Source organism: Stegostoma tigrinum, chromosome 24 (genome assembly GCF_030684315.1).
Source record: "Stegostoma tigrinum isolate sSteTig4 chromosome 24, sSteTig4.hap1, whole genome shotgun sequence".
NCBI lineage: Eukaryota > Metazoa > Chordata > Chondrichthyes > Orectolobiformes > Stegostomatidae > Stegostoma > Stegostoma tigrinum.
In genome coordinates, this window is record NC_081377.1 from 42159974 (window position 1) to 42179544 (window position 19571).

Genomic DNA, 19571 nt, shown 5'->3' on the forward strand with positions numbered 1-19571 from the left:
TTCTGTAGCCATCGGCTGACCATTCTCTGGGTGAAGAAATTTCTCCTTATCTCAGTCATAAATGGTCTAACTGGAATCCTTACACTGTGACCTCTCGTTCTGAACTCCACAGTCATCGAGAACATCCTTCCCACACTTACCCTGTCTAGACAAAAAAAACTGTGAGTGCTGAAGACCTGAAACAAAGACAGAGAATGCTGGAGAAACTCAGCTGGTCTGGCAGTCTCTGTGGAGACAGAGAAACAGAGTCAACTTTGAGCGCAGTGACGCAGTGAAGAAGGGTCACCGGACCCAAAACGTTCATTCTCATTCTTCTAAACTGCAGCGAATATAGTCCAAACTGATTCACTCTCTCATCCTATGTCAGCCCTGCCATCCCTAGGCATGAGTCTGTTGGATCAGAGAAAGGTACAAACGAAGAAAGGTTCAGGACAGGTTTTCCTGAACTTACGAGCACAACAGGTGACCTATCATGGGGAATATCAAGCATCTTGCATGCCATCTACCACTGACCAAAAGGCACGTATGATCCACATCACCTGCATTACAAACTGGAAAAGGTTGAAAACTCACCAGGGCTTATCATCCTACCTTCACTCTAAACAAGCAGACTTTCTTTCTCGCGATTGCTGCTCTGAAACAATAAGCACAGTGTTCGTGTCACAAGCATCATTCACAAATCAATGACTGTGGCCGGGACAGCAACATTCGTCAATATACAATGGGAGGAACTGAAGGCTGCGGAAGGGACATGAAAGGATTCTGATTGCGAGGCCTGCTGCCATTCCTGTTATGCAATCCTCTGACAACTGCAACTCCCCCAGATTTTAACCAACTCTGTCCTCAAAGCAGCTGACAAGCATTTCCTGCACTACATCACTTATGGGAGCGATCAGGACTTTTAAATTATTCATTCAAAGCAATCCTTTTGCTGACTATCCTGAATCACAGTTTTGTTGCCTGTCATGCCATTGGTTTTCTAGTTGCCAAAAACCTCAAATGTTTTGACAGGGACAGGCTGGTAAAATGGACAGGCAAGCAGCAAATTAACTTTGAAAGAAATCTAGTGATAACTTTTTTTTTGGAAGTTTGAGAGCAGCAAAAAGAATTACGGAGTACCATTCTAAAGGGGCTGTGATATAGAAAAGGTAAAGTGACTGTCATCTTATCAGACCTAAGGGTTGCTCTCTCATTAGTGAGAGATGGCCAGTGATGGTCTAACCTGAGGGTCAGCACGCCTTAGGGGACGGGAGAGGTTGAGGGAGACGGTCCTTCATGATAACGTCAGCTGGCGCAGAAATTGAACCCTTGCTGTTGGCATCTCTCTACCCCTAAACCAACCATCCAGCCAACTAAGCTAATGATTGAAGGAGGCAGGCAAGCTGAGACAGTGGTTAAAAACAGTTATAAGGAAAACTGAACTCTATAATATAGGAAGACAGTACCAAAGTGAGGCAATCATGATAGACTTCTTTCGGACACTGGTTTGACCTCAGTTGGAGAAAGCATGTCTAATTCCAGACATTGTATGTGTCAGGTTGGACTTGAAGGAATGGGAAATTGTGCACAAAAGATGAACACAATGAATTCCAGGGATGAGGGGCTGCGGCTATGTGGAAATGCTGTGGCTACCTGACTTCTAGAAGAAAGGTGAAGGGGAAATTTGATACAGGAGATGAAAATCATGATGGGTCTGTCTCAGATGTCAAGGAAGAACATTCTCAATAACGGGCGGATTCGAGACCCTTCACTGCTGCCAATTCAATCGCCTCTTTCTGCCTTACATTCTGAAGTGCGTCTGTGCAGATAGCTGCCTGCTATTACATCAGTCACTGGCCACCATTATCGGTCATCACTGATGCTTGTGGCTTGATGTTCACTAATGTTCAGCACCATTGCAGAGCTGGAATGGGGACTGGGAAAGGGTGCAGGCTGGAGGCCCCAGCGGAGTGGGGACTGGGGAAGGTGCAGGCTGGAGGCCCCAGCGGAGTGGGGACTGGGGAAGGTGCAGGCTGGAGGCCCCAGCGGAGTGGGGACTGGGGAAGGTGCAGGCTGGAGGCCCCAGCGGAGCGGGGACTGGGAAAGGGTGCAGGCTGGAGGCCCCAGCGGAGTGGGGACTGGGGAAGGTGCAGGCTGGAGGCCCCAGCGGAGCGGGGACTGGGGAAGGTGCAGGCTGGAGGCCCCAGCGGAGCGGGGACTGGGGATGGTGCAGTCTGGAGAGCCAGTGAAGTGGAGACTGGATTCTGGCACAGGCTGGAGGCCAGAGCGGAGCAGGGACTGGGGAATGGTGTGGGCTGGAGGCTGGAGCGAAGTGGGGACTGGGGAATGGTATGGGTGGTCAGCGGGTTGATAGCCCAATTAGACAACATGTGAATGCCACCTGCACGGGCCTACCACAGGGACTTTATAGAAAGACTGTAATGTTTGCTTTTTTAACTTTAGGGTAATGTAACTTGCTTTGTTTATTTATTTTGTAACCACGATTTGTACCTGATCACTTTGTATGTAAGATGGTGCAATGTGGGGCGACATTCTAAACTTTTCACTCCACTCCTGTGTTTGGGTACACGTGACAATAAAGCAAATTCTAATTCCAGTCCATTTCTAACTCCTCAGTTACTGAAGCAGTCGGTGTTCAAATGCAGTAAACCCGGACAATAGCCAGGCTTGGGCTGACAAGTGGGAAGTGCCATTCACACTGCACAGGTGCAGTCCATGATCATTTCCAACAACCACCCCCTGCAAGATCCCATCCAAGCACTCATTCCTGATTTGGAAATATAATCGCTGTTTTTTCACTGTCACTGGGTCAAAATTCTGGCATTCACTTCCTAAGGGCATTATAGGTCTGCCTGAGGCACATGGACGGCAGCAGTTCAAGACGACAGCTCATCACCACCTTTTCAAGGGCAACTAGGTTTGGGCAATAAATAGAACAGAATAGCCTCAATTGTCACATATACTCAATGAGTACAGTAAAATGTCTATATGATGCCAATTATATTGTCGACTTACATACAAAAAGTACCTAGGAGCAGCTTTTTCAGTTACAAGATCTTAGACTATAGAGAAATAAAATGCCCAGCTTTACAGAAATAAAAGGTCAGTACAACAGACCATGCTGACACCTACCTTCCAGTCCGCACCAAACCCTGGCTCCACACTGCACCAGCAACACGACACACCAAGAGGTCGGTGCGCCAGGCCGGGAGATCATTGCACTAGGTCGGGAGGTCACTGCGCGAGGCTGGGAGGTCAGTGCCCCAGGCCGTGAGGACAGTGCGCCAGACCGGACGGTCAGAGCGCCAGGCCGGAAGGTCACTAAGCCAAGCCAGGAGGTAAGTGCACCAGGCCAGGAGATCACCGAGCCAGGTTGGGAGGTCAGCGCCCCAGGCCGGGAGGTCGCCTGCCCACGTCCCATGAATGAATTAAAGAAAAGTATTTGAGGGGTAAATAAAAGAAATAAAAGTTGAAATGAGAGAAATCCTTTCACAAGCAGTGAGCAGTATTCTCTCATGACTATATTTGTTCTGCGCAGATTTCTGAGATCCAGCTCCAGCAATGGTTTCTGGAACTGGAAGTCAATGCAGTAATCGGCATTGACATGCCGAGCATCATGCCGGGAACATCAGGGCGGCTGAGAGTGGGAACTGGAACCCGCCCAATGAGAAAGTGTGGTCGAGGCAAAGTCAATCATTCTTTCCAAAAGATTTGGATTACTATCAGGCGAATGAAGGTAAATGCAATACAAGGCCATAAAATATAGGAGCAGCAGTGGGCTGTTCAGCCCATTGAGTCTGTTCTGCCATTAAATGTGATCATAGTTGATCGGAGAATCTTCAACTCCACTTTTCTGTCTCTCAGCCTTGAATATACTTAACAATCCAGCCTCAATAGCCCTGGGTAAGGAATTACACAGATTCACAACCTTAAGAGGAGGCTCTCTGCTATCAGTGTAGGAGACAGTGAGTCATGGAATCATAGAATCCCTACAGTGGGGAAACAGACCCTTCAGCCCAACAAATCCACACTGACCCTTGAAGCATCCTACCCAGATCCATCCCCTTATCACCCACCTAAGCTACACATCTCTCAACACTACAGGTGATTAAGCATGGCCAATCCACCTAACCTGCACATCTTTGGACTGTAGAGGAAGCCAGAGCACCTGGACGAAACCCACATGAGAACAGGGAGAATGTGCAAACTTTGCACAGACAATCGCCCGAGGGTGGAATTGAACCTGGGTCCCTGGTGCTGAGGCAGCAGTGCTAATCACTGAGCCACTGTGCCACCCCACTGCCCCTAAGAGTCAATCCAGTTTTCACAGGAGAGGATAATAGGAGATCCTTGGGAACAGCACACCCTGCAAGTTCTGCATTAAACTACTCACCATCTTGACTTGGCAATATATCACCGTTCCTTCGGTGTCGCTGGGTCAAAGCCCTGGAACTCCCTCCCTAACAGCATTGTGGGTAAACCCACATGGATGGTTTAAGGTACAGATCATCATCTCCTCCTGGGCAATTAGAAATCGGCTGTTCCTCAGCAGTGACTTCCCCATCCCACATGCATGAAAAACAATCTGAAGTCCATGCTTGGCCCATGATCCTGGATTGAAGATAAGACATACACTTTGATGTGACATGCCACATCTTTCCAGGTGCTCAACTGGACCTCAGGACCTGAATTACACGACACAAGTGCTTCACATAATGAGAAACTGGACTGTGCAACCGAAGGGTTAAAATTCTCCCTCCACAAGGAACCTGTGCAAACTCTTTATATTCCTTCCGTCTGGCGAGCAGATCTCTCAAAACAATCGTTAAAATTTCACCCGAAATTCTGGCACTTAAAACTCACAATTAGGTCCAGCACCATAAAATGCAATACAAGTCCCTTTCAAGGGTTTTGTAGTTAAAACTGCTGCTCCAAACATTGTTTTCTCTACAACAGCAACAGGATCATTACAACACAGGTTGCCGCTTGACTAAAAAGTTAATATGATCAACATCTTCTCTGCTCTATCAAAAATAAGCATAGCAATTATCTGATGAAGAGTAGCTATGAGGGCACAGTGACCTCCTCAGATCGATAAAGCTTCTTCTTTACCCTGCAACCCGGGTTTCTCCTCTAAGACATTTATTCAAACATTGCGCTTAGTTGATGCTCCAGCACTGTTCGACCTGAGATGGTGACACTGTGAGCGCGCACAGTCTGTGCGTTTTCATGTTCAACAGTCCCAATTATTGGTCTCGAGTACAAAATGGAAGGCAACTTTGAAGTAGCGTCATCACACAACTAGGCAAATAGTGACACTTAGTGGTCAGTTGCCAAAATTGCAGCAATCACCCTGAGAATCTGAGATAACAAGGTGTGGAGCTGGATGAACACAGCAGGCCAAGCAGCATCAGAGGAGCAGGAAAGCTGATGTTTCGGGCCTAGACACTTCTTCAGCAATGGGCGAGGAGAATGGGGTTCTGAAATAAATAGGGAGAGAAGGTCAGGTGGATAGAAGATGGATTGAGAGAGTTGCAGCGGGAGAGAGATCCACTGATGTTTTTCTGGAGGGAGGAGGGTAACTTCTTCAGGGTAGGCATTTAAGGAATCTACCCTGAAGAAGTTACCCTCCTCCCTCGGGAAAAACGTCAGTGGATCTCTCTCCCACTGTAACTCTTTCGATCCACCTTCTATCCGCCTGCCCCTCTCTCCATATCTATTTCAGAACCCCCTTCCCCTCCCCTATTTCTGAAGAAGGGTGTAGGCCTGAAACGTCAGCTTTCCTGCTCCTCTGATGCTGCTTGGCCTGCTGTGTTCATCCAGCTCTACATCTTGTATATCTCAGATTCTCCAGCATCTGCAGTTCCTACTAACCCTGAGAAAATGTTGGGAACACTCAGTAAGTCAGGCAGCATCTACAAAAGATAACAGTTGGAATGTTATCTTGTCTGTTTCCTGCAGAGATGTTGTCAGTGTGGAATACTGTCTTTTTTTATTCGATCATCCAGACTGTTGAACAATCTTTACTATTACTGCAACAGCGTAAATATTTCTTGCAATGTTAAAAAGGAATATATCAGTAACTGAAATCGATAAGAACTGAAGTTTCCTTTAAAGATCTTCAACGGACAGCTCCTGTTTTGTTCAGAAAGCTTAAAAGGAGAATGTCCCAGAGCTGCAGGACCCACAGTCTCTGAATTGTGTAGCATTCTTATAAATTCCTTGCAGTGAACTTAGAGAATACAACTGTTAAAAGTGACCCTTGCAGTAATCAAAGCTTTTTTTTCAGTGTATACATCAATCTTACCCTTTGTTCCTGGCGGTTGCAGGTTATCTCCGGTCAGAGAGCACCATCCCACAGGGAACATGTCCCGAGAGTCATATCGACACCAGTAATCAAAAGCACCTCGCCAGCCATCGAACGTCACCAACACTTCAGAGCCTCTCACTTCTCCAATCGTTGCTGGGCAAATAAAATGTGGATTCTTCCGGTCGACTGCCTCTAGTTTCATCCCCACTTTGTAAAAGTTCTGCGAAGGTGATGGTGGTTCCTGTTTAATGCAAAGCACTGGTCAGTGACTATCACGGCCACAGGCCTTGCCTTGTGTGGTTATGACAAGGATATTGAACATTCCATTCTCTGCTCTAAAAGCACTATAGCTGCAAGGTGATTCCATTCTGCAGCTCATTGACAATGTGACCCATATCCCACATCAGAGGACTAAAGCCCTCACCTGTTGGGAGGGGGTCAAACCCCTACCTGTGTAGAAATGCTTCTTAACATCTCTCCTGAATGGTCCAGCCCCAATTCTCAGACTGTGCCCCTAGTTCTAGTTCTAGAATCCCCATCCAGTGGAAATAGTTTATCTTTGTCTATCCTGTCTTTTCCTGTGAATATCTTAAGGACTTTGATGGGTTCATCCTTAACATTCCACATTCTGAAGAATTTGGGCTTTTATGAAGTCATGGTTGAGAGCGAAGAGTGAATGAGATAAAAGTGAATTAAAAAGGAGCCAGTAAAATTACTGAAGAAACTCAGAGGCAATTTTTCAAATCCATCATAGAATCCCCACAACGTGGAAACAGGCCATTTGGCCCAACAAGTCCACACCAACTCTCTGAACAGCATCCCGCCCAGACTTATCCCCTCCACCATCCCCACCCTACCCCTGCGATCCCCATGGCTAATCCACCTAACCTACACATCCCTGGACACTACGGTAGGGTATTCGTCCCTCAAACAAATTGTTTCTCTCCTAACTTGCCCCGAAGCAGTTTCATTCCTCACCCACTAACTCCTCTGGAGTCCAGCCTTGATGGTGTTAATAGGTTATTTGACTTGGTGGAGGTCACCCTGGTCAAACTCAGCACATATCTGTGGCCGGTGTCACTACTTCTGTAGTTTCTAGATTTTGCTTATAGTCAGAAACACTGGCTAATTCTCGTCTTTCTATTCAATGGTTGACAGCCAATTTTAATAACTTCATTGCAAACCCATCATCATTCAATTGTGAATCAAACATGAGCCCCATCTTATCTACATGGTCCTATATGGTTCAAATATTAACTAGATAAATTCCTTGACCAATTTGCAGAGGGACTGGGGAATTTAGAGGTGTTAATAATCAATATTTAAACTGGTAACAAAATAGAGAGTGGGAGATATTGTTAATCATTCTGAAAATGTTTTTTAATAGACTGGTCTGCAGCATCAAAACATCTTCACTCCTAAAATTGCAGTCTGTTTGAAGACAGTAATATATTCTATAATAACTACAACTCTTTAAAGCTGTTCAAGGAACGTTCTGACCTCAATTTAACAAACACATTTAACAAAAAGCAGAAAGGAAGTATACTGCTCTGATCTCACCAGAGAGCAAGTCAATTGCTTGCTCCGTGTTACAATCACAATTGACCCAATCCAAACAAGAATTGGCTTGAAGTGTTAAAGCCGTTTCTCTCCACATAGATGCTGCTTAATCTGCTGAGTGTTTCTGGTATTTTCCAATATTATTTAATAATATCTCAGTTTTCCCAGTGGAGAAAAGAAAACTGGAGCATGTTAAAATCTAAAAGTTCCAGCTTCCTCTTGAGGAGGTTGCAGGTTTGAGTTAGTAGATGAAGACCAGGTTTCTCTGCTGTCACCGCAGGTGAGCAGACACCAAACAGAAACAATGCAATTCCCCTCGGGAACGAGGAACCGGAAGAGGGAGTTATCATGATTGAGTGGTTCAGGTATCTCCCGGCAGCAGAAACAAATTCAGTCCTTGAAGGATACAAATCATTCCCAGGAACATTCAAGTTCATGAAGAAATTTTGTAGGAATTGATGAAATAAAGGGAGTTTAACAGTGAGATGCTTTTAAAAAGTACAGAACGCTCTGTAATACTGTCAAGGCTCTATGCAAAGACAAGGAAAATCTGGAGGAGAGAATGCCTACCTTGTGAAATATTCTGACCGGTGCCATTTCTGCTCCACTTAGAGTTTTCAGCAAGAACATGGGCCATGAAGAGGCATTCAGTCGAAAGCCTACACAGATGCCAGTACAGAGGAAAACACACGAGCAGATTAGTATTCTGGGTACAGCATTCCACTCACACACTCGCACTCAGGATGAATGCAGGAGGCCCCAGTCTGTAAATAATATGATAGCAAGGACAATTCACACCCAACTCTAACCTCTCATTGAAATGGTGCCAGGTTACACTGCAGAAATAGAAGCAGAGTCTAAGTCTGACTTCTGCCACAGCCAAATCTCTGGGACAAAGAAGTTTAGATCTAGACACTGGCACTCTGAGATCTATGTTCAGTGTGACTGGATTTGCAAGTGGATAGCTTTGAGGAAGCCTAGTAGAATAGAGCATTATCTTAACCTTCAGAACTAGGATGTTCAATGGAGATGGCAGGACACCTTTCTTTACACAGAGGGCCGTGGAAATCTCACACATTTCCCCCAAATCCCCCAAAAAGTAATTGTTTGGGTGAGGGTTCTACAGAAACTATATAAACGGATACTGACAGATTTTTAAAAATGGTCACCAAACCAAGGAAAGTTGATAAATGTAAGATGCAGCTCAGCCATGGGCTTTATTAGCTTACTGGTGTGTTCATGTTATAATCTTTGTCGAGCTGTTGTACCTCACAACATCTTTAACTAGGTTAATGATAAAGGGAGTTACATACCAGTTTGAATGCCAATGAGAGCAGAAACATGGGCTTCTTCGCATTGAGAGAGAGCTGTGTCTCACACTGCAGCAGTCAAATGCAGTTGAAAACAGATGCCCCCATATTACTGCAGGCCACAGCTTTGAACTGCAGAACCAGACTCCCCCTGTAGCCAACAGGAATTCATCGAATCATAAAATCCCTACAGTATGGACACAGGCCATTCAATCCACACTGTCCCCCTGAAGAGCATCCCACCCTATCCCTGTAAACTTGCATTTCCCATGGCTAACCCAGCTTGCCTGCACTTCTCTGGACTCTATGTGCAATTCAGCATGGCCAATCCACCTAACCTGCACATCTTTGGACTGTGGGAGGAAACCAGAGCATCCGGAGGAAACCCACACAGACACGGGGAGAATGCACAAACTCCACACAGACACCCCAGGCTGGAATCAAACTTGAGACCCTAGCGATGTGAGGCAGCAGTGCTCACTGTGTTGCCCATGTAGGTCTCCCAAATTACTCTGAAGCAGCAAGAAAAGCAAATGATTTGAAGACGTTTGGGAAACTCCATTCAGTTTGAGTAAAGTGGTCGTAGCATCAGAGGACGATAGGGCTGCTCTCCCATTACACACAGGGAGATGGAGAGGGGGAGAGAGAGGGGGTGGGAGGGGAAGAGAGAGAGAGAGAGAGAGAGAGAGAGAGAGACAAGGTGTGGAAGAGAGAGGGGTGGGTGGTTTGACCTGAGGGTCACCGCAGCTCAGGTGAGGATAGAAATTGAGAAGGCAGGACAGAAACTGAACCACACTGTGGGCATCACTCTGCAACACAAACTAGCCATCCAACCAACTGGGCAAACTGATACACAAGGTATGAAATAACAGAGATATACGATTGCTGTGCACTACTGGACACATACTGTCAGGAACTTATCCTCCACAATTATTTGAATGTCTACAAATTGTAAAGTACTTATGAATTTATCCACAGAAGAACACGTTAGCCCTAGGTGGAATGCAATGAGGGCTGATTAAACTTGTTGCTGGGAAATGGTGGTTGCACTATCAAGAGAGAGGCAGTGATGATATTAGTAATAACCAATCATCCAGAATCCCTGGCTAATATTCTGCGGACAAGGCAGATGGTGAGATTTGACATCAATAATAGAAAACATGTGCAATTAAAAGTTGGCTTAACGACAATGACATAACTACTTTACTGAGTAATGGACGTTCATCAATAGCTTGAATTGAAACACTTGTAACCCATTTGTTCAAAATCTGCACTGTTTTGTAGATCTTCGGACCATTAATGGCTGTGAGGGTATCTTTCTATTGCAAAAACACGACGGGGATTTAACCCAATTCCAAATTTAAGGGTATGATTTCTGAACAGGATATGTTCCCATTGCTGCAGTCTCACAACTAGCCCTTGACATTCAATGGTGTTACCATCGCTGAATTCCCTACTATCAACATCCTGGGGCTTATCATTGACCAGAAGATCAACTGGACTCACCACATAAACACAGTGGCTACAAGAGCAGGTCAGAGGCTAGGAATACTGTGGTAAATAACTCACCACTTGACTCCTCAAAGCCTGTGCACCATCGACAAGGCACATGTCAGGAGTGGGATGGAATACTCCCCACTTGCCTGGATGGGTGCAGCTCCAACAACACTCAAGAAGCTTGACACCATCCAGGACAAAGCAGCTCCCACTTGATTGGCACTACATCCACAAGCATTCACTCCACCGCTGACACTCAGTAGCAGCAGTGTGTACTATCTACAAGATGCACTGCAGAAATTCACCAAAGATCCTCAGACAACACCTTCCAAACCCACGACCACTTCCATCCAGAAGGACAAGAACAGCAGGTATATGGGAACACAATCACCTTCAAGTTCCCCTCCAAGCCACTCACCACCCCGACTTGGAAATATATCACTGTTCCTTCACTGTTGCTGGGTCAAGGTCCTGGGACTCTCTCCCTAGGGGCATTGTGGGTCAACCCACAGTTGGTGCACTGCAGCAGTTCAAGAAGGCAGTTCACCCCCAACTACTCATGGGCAACTAGGGACTGGGTAATAAATGCTGGCCAGCCAGCAACGCCCACATCGCACCAATGAATAAATAATTATTTTTGAAAATATGGTTAGGACACAACAAAATTGACTTTAGGAACTGGAGAAGGACCAGTAATCATATGAAAAAAAGGGTACTCCTCTATATATTGTAAGCAGCATGTCGTCTTCTTTTATGGCTTTAACAACTGTGGACTGGAATGAGAAACAACTGTTTTAAAAACCACTGTTTAAAAGGGGGGCTGTAAGTTTTGAGAAGTGTAAATCTTGCCATCCATGGCAGGTATTGTATAAACAATTAAACCGGCGGCAATTTCAGAGTTACAGATAAGTTGGAGTGGAGGGGTGTAAAGATGCAGCTTTTGCTGACAACAAGAAGGTCTATAGGCTAGTGACACGTTACCACTGACAGATGTTTTGCCTGCCATAAACTGTGTGATTTGTTCTCAAGCTACTTTACAGCTTGGACAAAGCAATAAATCACAGAGAGAGAAAGAGAGTGGGGGGGGGGGGGCGCAGAAAGAGAGAGAGGGAGAGAGAGAGAGAGAGAGACAGACAGAAAGTTTACATCCAGCTCAAAGCAGTCTCTCTGTTCTTTGCAGTCAAAGCTCATTGTAAACTTGAAGCAAATCAATTTATCTTTTCTGCAACAGTTGCTGTAAGCAATAACTTTCAACTGATAAGTCAGCACTGTTTTATAAATAAACCTCTTACCAACCAAAACCAAAATGACCTCCACAGAAGATCGACAGAGTAAATCTGACAGGGTACCCTTCGTTGTCCAGTACTTCCCGGGAATGGAGAAACTACGCCATGTTCTTTGCAACCTTCAACACATTATTGATGACAATGAACACCTCACAACATCTCCCCCACACCTCCACTTCTCACCTTTAAAAAACCGTCAAACCTTAAACAGACCATTGTTCGCAGCACACAACCCAGCCTTCAGGGGGCAACATCGACCACAACACCATACAACCCTGGCATGCCAGATCATCGATATGGACGCTACCCTCACACGTGGGAACACCACCTACCATGTGCACAGCTGATACTCATGTGACTCGGCCAACGCTGTATATCTCATACACTGCAGGCAAGATGCCCCACAGCATGGTATATTGGCGAGACCATGCAGAGGCTGAAACAACAGATGAATGGACACTGTATAACAATTGCCAAAATGGGATGTTCCCTCTCAGTGGGGGAAAACTTCAGCGGGAAAGGATGTTCAGCATCGGATCTTCAGGTAAACGCCCTCCAAGGTGGATTTTAGGATACACAACACAGAGGTGCCTGACAGCCAGGTTCGGTGCCCACAAGTACAACATCACCTGGGATCTTGGGTTCACGTTTCACTTCAGGTGACCCCACCACCTATACAGTCTCTCTTACTCACAGACACACACACACACACACACACACACACACACACACACACACACACACACACACACACACACACACACACAAATCTCTTATATTTGCAGACACATCCTATTTTGTTCAAATTGCACGCAATTTATAGAGTCAGTCGAAGTGGTGTTTTATAAATTCCTACTTTAGAAATAAAACCATTCTGACTCCAAACCAAAACATAAACAGATTCTGAACAAGGCTTCACACCTAACACGCATTGTCTGGCTGAAAACGTCACCTCTTCTTTACACTGATAAAACCTTTCGTTCTCACAGGACAGTGATTTCAAAGGAATTCGGGGATTTACATATGCATATGAACCAATTAAAACCTTTGAAGTGATTAAAGATTTAACAGCATTGTAGGTTTGTTTAATACATCCTCATCAGTGGTGTGACCCTTTCATCTTTTACTTATAAATTCTGTGTCTGACACGTCTCTGACTAACACCTGAAGAATGAGTGAGGCTGCGAAAGCTTGTGCTTTCAAATTAACCTGCTGGACTATATTCCGCACCTACACAGACCCCAAACCCCACCTCTTCCTCCGGTACATTGATGACTGTATCGGCGCTGCCACTTGCTCCCCAGAGGAGCTCGAACAGTTCATCCACTTCACCAACACCTTCCACCCCAACCTTCAGTGCACCTGGGCCATCTCCCGCACATCCGTCACCTTCCTGGACCTCTCAGTCTCCATCTCAGGCAACCAGCTTGTAACTAATGTCCATTTCAAGCCCACCGACTCCCACAGCTACCTAGAATACACCTCCTCCTCACCCACCCTCCTGCAAAAATTCCATCCCCTATTCCAAATTCCTCCGCCTCCACCGCATCTGCTCCCACGATGAGGCATTCTACTCCCGCACATCCCAGATGTCCGAGTTCTTCAAGGACCGCAACTTTCCACCCACAGTGGTCGAGAACGCCCTTGACCACGTCTCCCGCATTTCCTGCAACACATCCCTCACACCCTGCCCCCACCACAACCGCCCAAAGAGGATCCCCCTCGTTCTCACACACCACCCCACCAACCTCTGGATACAACGCATCATCCTCCGACAATTCCGCCATCTACAATCTGACCCCATCACCCAAGACATTTTTCCATCCCCACTGTTGTCTGCCTTCCGGAGAGACCACTCTCTCCGTGACTCCCTTGTTCGCTCCACACTGCCCTCCAATCCCACCACACCTGGTACCTTCCCCTGCACTGCAGGAAATGCTACACTTGCACCCACGCCTCCTGCTTAACCCCTATCCCAGGCCCCAAGATGACTTTCCATATCAAGCTGGGATTCACCTGCACATCTGCCAATGTGGTATACTGTATCCATTGTACCCGGTGTGGCTTCCTCTACATTGGGGAAACCAAGCGGAGGCTTGGGGACCGCTTTGCAGAACACCTCCACTCGGTTCGCCATAAACAACTGCACCTCCCAGTCGCAAACCATTTCCACTCCCCCTCCCAGTCTTTAGATGACATGTCCATCATGGGCTTCCTGCAGTGCCACAATGATGCCACCCGAAGGTTGCAGGAACAGCAACTCATATTTCGCTTAGGAACCCTGCAGCCCAATGGTATCAATGTGGACTTCACCAGCTTCAAAATCTCCCCTTCCCCCACCGCATCCCTAAACCAGCCCAGTTCGTCCCCTCACCCCACTGCACCACACAACCAGCCCAGCTCTTCCCCTCCACCCACTGCATCCCAAAACCAGTCCAACCTGTCTCTGCCTCCCTAACCTGTTCTTCCTCTCACCCATCCCTTCCTCCCACCCCAAGTCGCACCCCCATCTCCTACCTACTAACCTCATCCCATCTCCTTGACCTGTCCGTCTTCCCTGGACTGACCTATCCCCTCCCCACCTACACTCTCCTCTCCACCTATCTTCTTTTCTCTCCATCTTCGGTCCACCTCCCCCTCTCTCCCTATTTATTCCAGTTCCCTCTCCCCATCCCCCTCTCTGATGAAGGGTCTAGGCTCGAAACGTCAGCTTTTGTGCTCCTGAGATGCTGCTTGGCCTGCTGTGTTCATCCAGCCTCACATTTCATTATCTTGGACTATAACCTGGTGCTATTTCTGACCTTGTCAACCAATGGAAGCAACTGGAAAAGGAAAATTGAAGAAAAACACTGGCTAGTGCAAAATCCATAAGAATCATCTCAACAACAGAATGTGGGAACAAAGAGCACTGAAATGTCTTTCCCCTCTGTCCATAGCCTATTTCCCCCTATGAGTGTGAACGGGTGAGTTTATAAGGGCACTAGAGTTTTAATTTGTCGTGTTAAATGCAAACTGTTTATTACTTCTCGGCTACAGCCTAATTACCTGTATTAACTAATCATTCTGGCTCAGTACAGTATCTGTTCTTTGTTTTCTAACAAGCACAGGCTGAAAATCTGGTAAGTTGGGAAACCTTGCACACTTTATAATATCTTTAAATTTTGTGTCAATTCTGGGAATAGTGGGGCTCAATTTCAAGTACATTTACCCCAGTGAGTTGTTGCAATGTAAATGATTGAAGTGTATTTTGACAGTTTATCCCTTTCTAGTAATATTGTCATGATCAGTTGATTAATGTTATTTCTAATTATAGATGGTGACTGAATTGAAGATTGCCCTCAAGGCTCATACAATGGAGTGAACTAGTAACCAGAGCCCATAATTACATTACAATCAACGACTGAGTTAAACTGAATGGGAACTAATGACAAAGCAATTTATAATGACAAACACTGACAGAATAGCATTGTTCAAAATTACCACAGAGGCATCTTATATAGAAATATCAAACATATAAACAACTGCCAGCCCTTTCAGTAACTTTTTGTTTCGCATTTGGTCCAACAAAGAAAATTATATCTAGCAGCATCCACAATAACTTTATGCACATTATATTCTTCGCTTATTGTATTCCCTTACCAGAATTACAAACACACAGATCAAAGTTAGTAAACACAGATCTTGTTGACCAAGTAAATATTGAGCTACATGAATAATTTAATCACCTTTTTTGGCAACAGGCTTTACTCTGTATTGGTAGGAGAGGCGCAGCTTCCATGATAGAGCCCGCAAGTCTCCTGATGAATGTTATTGAATGTATATTCAGTGTCTTTTCAAATACAACTACTAAATCAAGAAATCCACAAACATTATGTATAAAGACCAACAGAGTTCAGTATTGTAATAAACATCAGTTGTAAACTCAGAAGAAACAGTTGCAAGCTTATTGAAAAATAAACTACATTACTCTCTGCAAATAACAAAATCCAGGAGAAACATTTTACAAAAGCATATCTTCATTAAGTCAATACGCAGTGGCTTAATGGTATTCTTGTCGGGCCAGTATATACAGGTCCAGAATAATGCTTTGGTGATGTGGATTCAAATCCATGGTGATGAAATTTAATTCAATAAAAATCTGGAATTAAAAAGCTAGCCTAAAGGTAACAATGTAACTACTGCTGCTTGTCGTATTCGCTTTTATGAAAGGAAATCTGCCAGCTTTACCTGGTTTGGCCTGCATGTAATGCCAGACTCACAGCAATGTGACCGATTTTTAACTGCCCCCTGGTTATTAGGGAAGGAGAACGGACTCTGGCCTGGCCGGTAACAACCTCATTGCAAGAGCAGATCAACAAAAGTTTGGATCAGATATGATCTATACAATTTACACTATAGGCTAAAGGGGCTGAATGGCCAACTTCTGTTCCTTCACATGGGAATGATATTCCTTATTTTGTCTCCTTTACATGTTACCAGGTCATTCAGTATGGACGCTGATACAGATGAGGTGTGTCTCTATTGTGTTTCACACCACTAACTGGTTCAGGGCTGACCCAGCCTCATAGATGCAGCGAGAGTAGCTGCACACAGCACAAGACGAAACTCCTGCTCTCATCAGACCTCAGTCTGTCAACATTTAAATCTGCCTCCACAAGTGCTTAATATAAACACTAAATAATTCAAGTTAATTAATTTATGGATGCAGCCGTTAACTCGTAAACCGATTGTTTGATCTATTTTTCCAAATCATGAATCTGCAAACAAATTGAGAATTAAATGTGATCTCATTTGAAAATGTATAATTTAGTTATGATTTTAATATTACAATTTTATTTTTATTTGTGAATGTTTATGGTCCTTCTGAATGCAATTCTGGTGAGAGAATAAATATTAAGATTTTAAAATCAGTTCATGGGAAATCAATGTTTAAAATGCAAAGTTTCCAATATAATGTTCATCACATCAATTATTCCTTGCAATGTCAGCAGTGTTACAGAACTGGACTCAGAACCGTGCCCTGTCCTCCACAATCACTCTCAGAGTCTGCACGTTAATGTTCCAATCTATCCAGCCTACTGACGCTCGTTGAGGTTTTTCTGAAGCAGTTGTATTAATCAGCCCCCTGGTTCAGGTAATGCAGGCAAAAATGCAGGACTATCCAAGAGGCAGTGGGTTTCTACAGACGGATGAGCTTACTGGGCTTTTGGTCACTCTCAGATGGACAGATCGCTGCTGCTTGAAGACTCCAGAGTGCACCTAATTACCGGCACCTGCTCGCTTTGTTTCACTGTTGGAGATCAGTCAGCCATGTTACTCCGTGGCCTTTTGGTGTTGGATCATTTTGATGTTGAATAGGTATTGGATTTTTAATCATTGTTGACATATATCTTTTGTTACAGAAGAGATCATTTGGTTCTATGATAGTAGAACCAATTGTAAATGCATTATGTACTGCACCATAATGACTGGGTGATTTTCAAGTCTGCAGAGTTACCAGAGAAACACAGTCAAGGTAACAATGAGGATTTTCCTAAGGTCTCACAGAGAGGATATTTTAGTCCCCCAAAATGGGAAGGTTTGGTAAGTATGTGGGGGGGATAAAATGAAATAAAATCTAAAATCCAGCCACATCTGGTTTTAATCAATTTTAACAGAGATGAAGTACAAATGGAAAACAGTAAGCAAATAGCAAAATGCTCATTTAAAAATGATAATGAGGTTACAAACCTTATGTTTCAATTGGTTGTCCAGAGTTACAGCTGAGTGCATGGGGATTCTCAAGCCTACAGGATCCTGGCTGTGTAGGTGCAGTGAGGATTTTTATCTTAAACTAACAAATGCCTTTCCAGCACTATTTGTGGGCCCCGAGGAACATAAGTCCTTCCCCTCATCCCTCAGGAGATTGGCAACAAACCACAGGGTCTCCTCTCCTCACCCAACAGCGCACTGTAAACCTACTCAAACACAAGTTTAAGTGCATAGTCAGTCCAATAGCCTGCCAGTGTTCACCACCCAGACTCTAGACAGATGGCTACAGGAACAATCTGAGAAGAGGCACCTGATACTAACTCTGTGTACGTGGATGGGATTTGAATGGGTTAGGCTCTTGCCCGAGGAGCTGGTTTTGGGACGCATCCCAGAAAGTGATCAGCTAAGTGGGTTGAAAGTTGGGGCTGCTACAATAGTTTCTGGGTTACTTTTAAGTGTTACTTTCAACATTAAGCAGCAAGTAAATGGCACTAAAACAACAAATGCTGGAGATCAAAGCGGGTCAGATAGTATCCATGGAGAGAAAGCAAGCTAATGTTTCAAGTCTAGATGACTCTTCATCAGATTAAGTGGCATGTTGGACTTTAGTTCACTCTAATGTAATTTTCTTAAAACCAAGACACATCTTTGTAGATTGCAGACTGAAAATATTGCATGGAGTAAGCAAGTCAATGCAAGATATTATTGGCCCATTGTTAGCACCTTCTGACGGTGTTCATACATTTGTATGAAAAATACATGAGTCAAGAAAAGATAAAGAAATGGGGGATGTTTCAACAACGCTGAGATGTAAACAGACGGGTGTGTGGCACATTAGAAGCAAACTGTTTGAAAGGTCTAGGTAAAGGTCAGATGCTCTGGGGACCTCACTAGGATGCTCGAGGTGGGAGAGAGGGGAGAGTCAGGGTAGCGAATAGACTTTGCAAGCTTCGCAGGCCTGTATACAGATTTTAATTTGAGATCCTGCAGGCAGTGCTGGGATTCTAATTTGTCAAGCAAGATACCTGGCTGCCTCTCTTCTGATAGAATCTGTGTTTAGAAAATGACCCCCTGAAATCTGTACTCCTAACGTTTACATTACACCCAGAAAACAGGTGAAGTGAAGGTAGTTTTCACATGCATCTCCGTATCTCATCTGTATCCAATCAACGTTTCTCTCTCCTTGGTGTTGCCCAAGACTTTTCAAGAAAGGGGCTATATAAATGCTATTCTTTGCTGTTTGCATGTTGGAAGCCAAAGCATTCTATTAAAGCAGAAAGTGGAAGGTTTATTTGGAACAAATACTTCACAGCCACTAGGGGAGAACCCTTACACCAACAGATGAACACACCACAGGATGGTGCATTATTGATAAAAATAGGCATGCGAACAAGCTTAATCCCGGAACAACTACAGCGAAGCTTCAGAGAGCACACTGCACTGATCAAAAACCCACAGAGGGGAGCTTCTGTCATTTGCTCATCTCTGTTGTCAGGAGGAAGCAGCTGGTGCTATTCATTTTGCCTGGGGCCGAGAGAAGATCTGCTTGAAGGAAACATCATACACTTACTGAACTCACTAGAAGATATGGAGGAGATGACTAGCCCTCCTTAGTCACTTTGATTTCTGACCGTTGTTAAATCTTTTTCTGAGGAACAGACTGATGATATGACAGGAAGCAGGTTTTGTCTCTGGGGTTGTAAGCTCGGTGAACATTTCTCTCAAAGCCCACCCCTAATAGGCAACTGGAAATCAATTATTTCAATGATGAGCAGCGTACAGGTACAGTGTTATGATCCCACCTTTTGTTATTACCGGACTATTCAAATCCCAGGTTGAAATCTAACTTGATAAGTC

The 19571-nt window shown here is 44.8% G+C and overlaps 1 protein-coding gene across 8 annotated transcripts in view; it reads right to left on the reverse strand.

Moving 5' to 3' along the window:
* Positions 1 to 19571, reverse strand: part of LOC125465086 (polycomb protein SCMH1-like) — a 196811-nt gene that overhangs the window by 70102 nt on the left and 107138 nt on the right. For all 8 annotated transcript variants that reach the window (XM_048558206.2, XM_048558203.2, XM_048558207.2 and 5 more), the window contains 2 exons: positions 8441 to 8529; positions 6308 to 6551 (listed from right to left, as the gene is read on the reverse strand). In XM_048558206.2, the coding sequence (XP_048414163.1) occupies positions 6308 to 6551; positions 8441 to 8529 (333 nt within the window). The remainder of the gene's footprint in view (positions 1 to 6307; positions 6552 to 8440; positions 8530 to 19571) is intronic.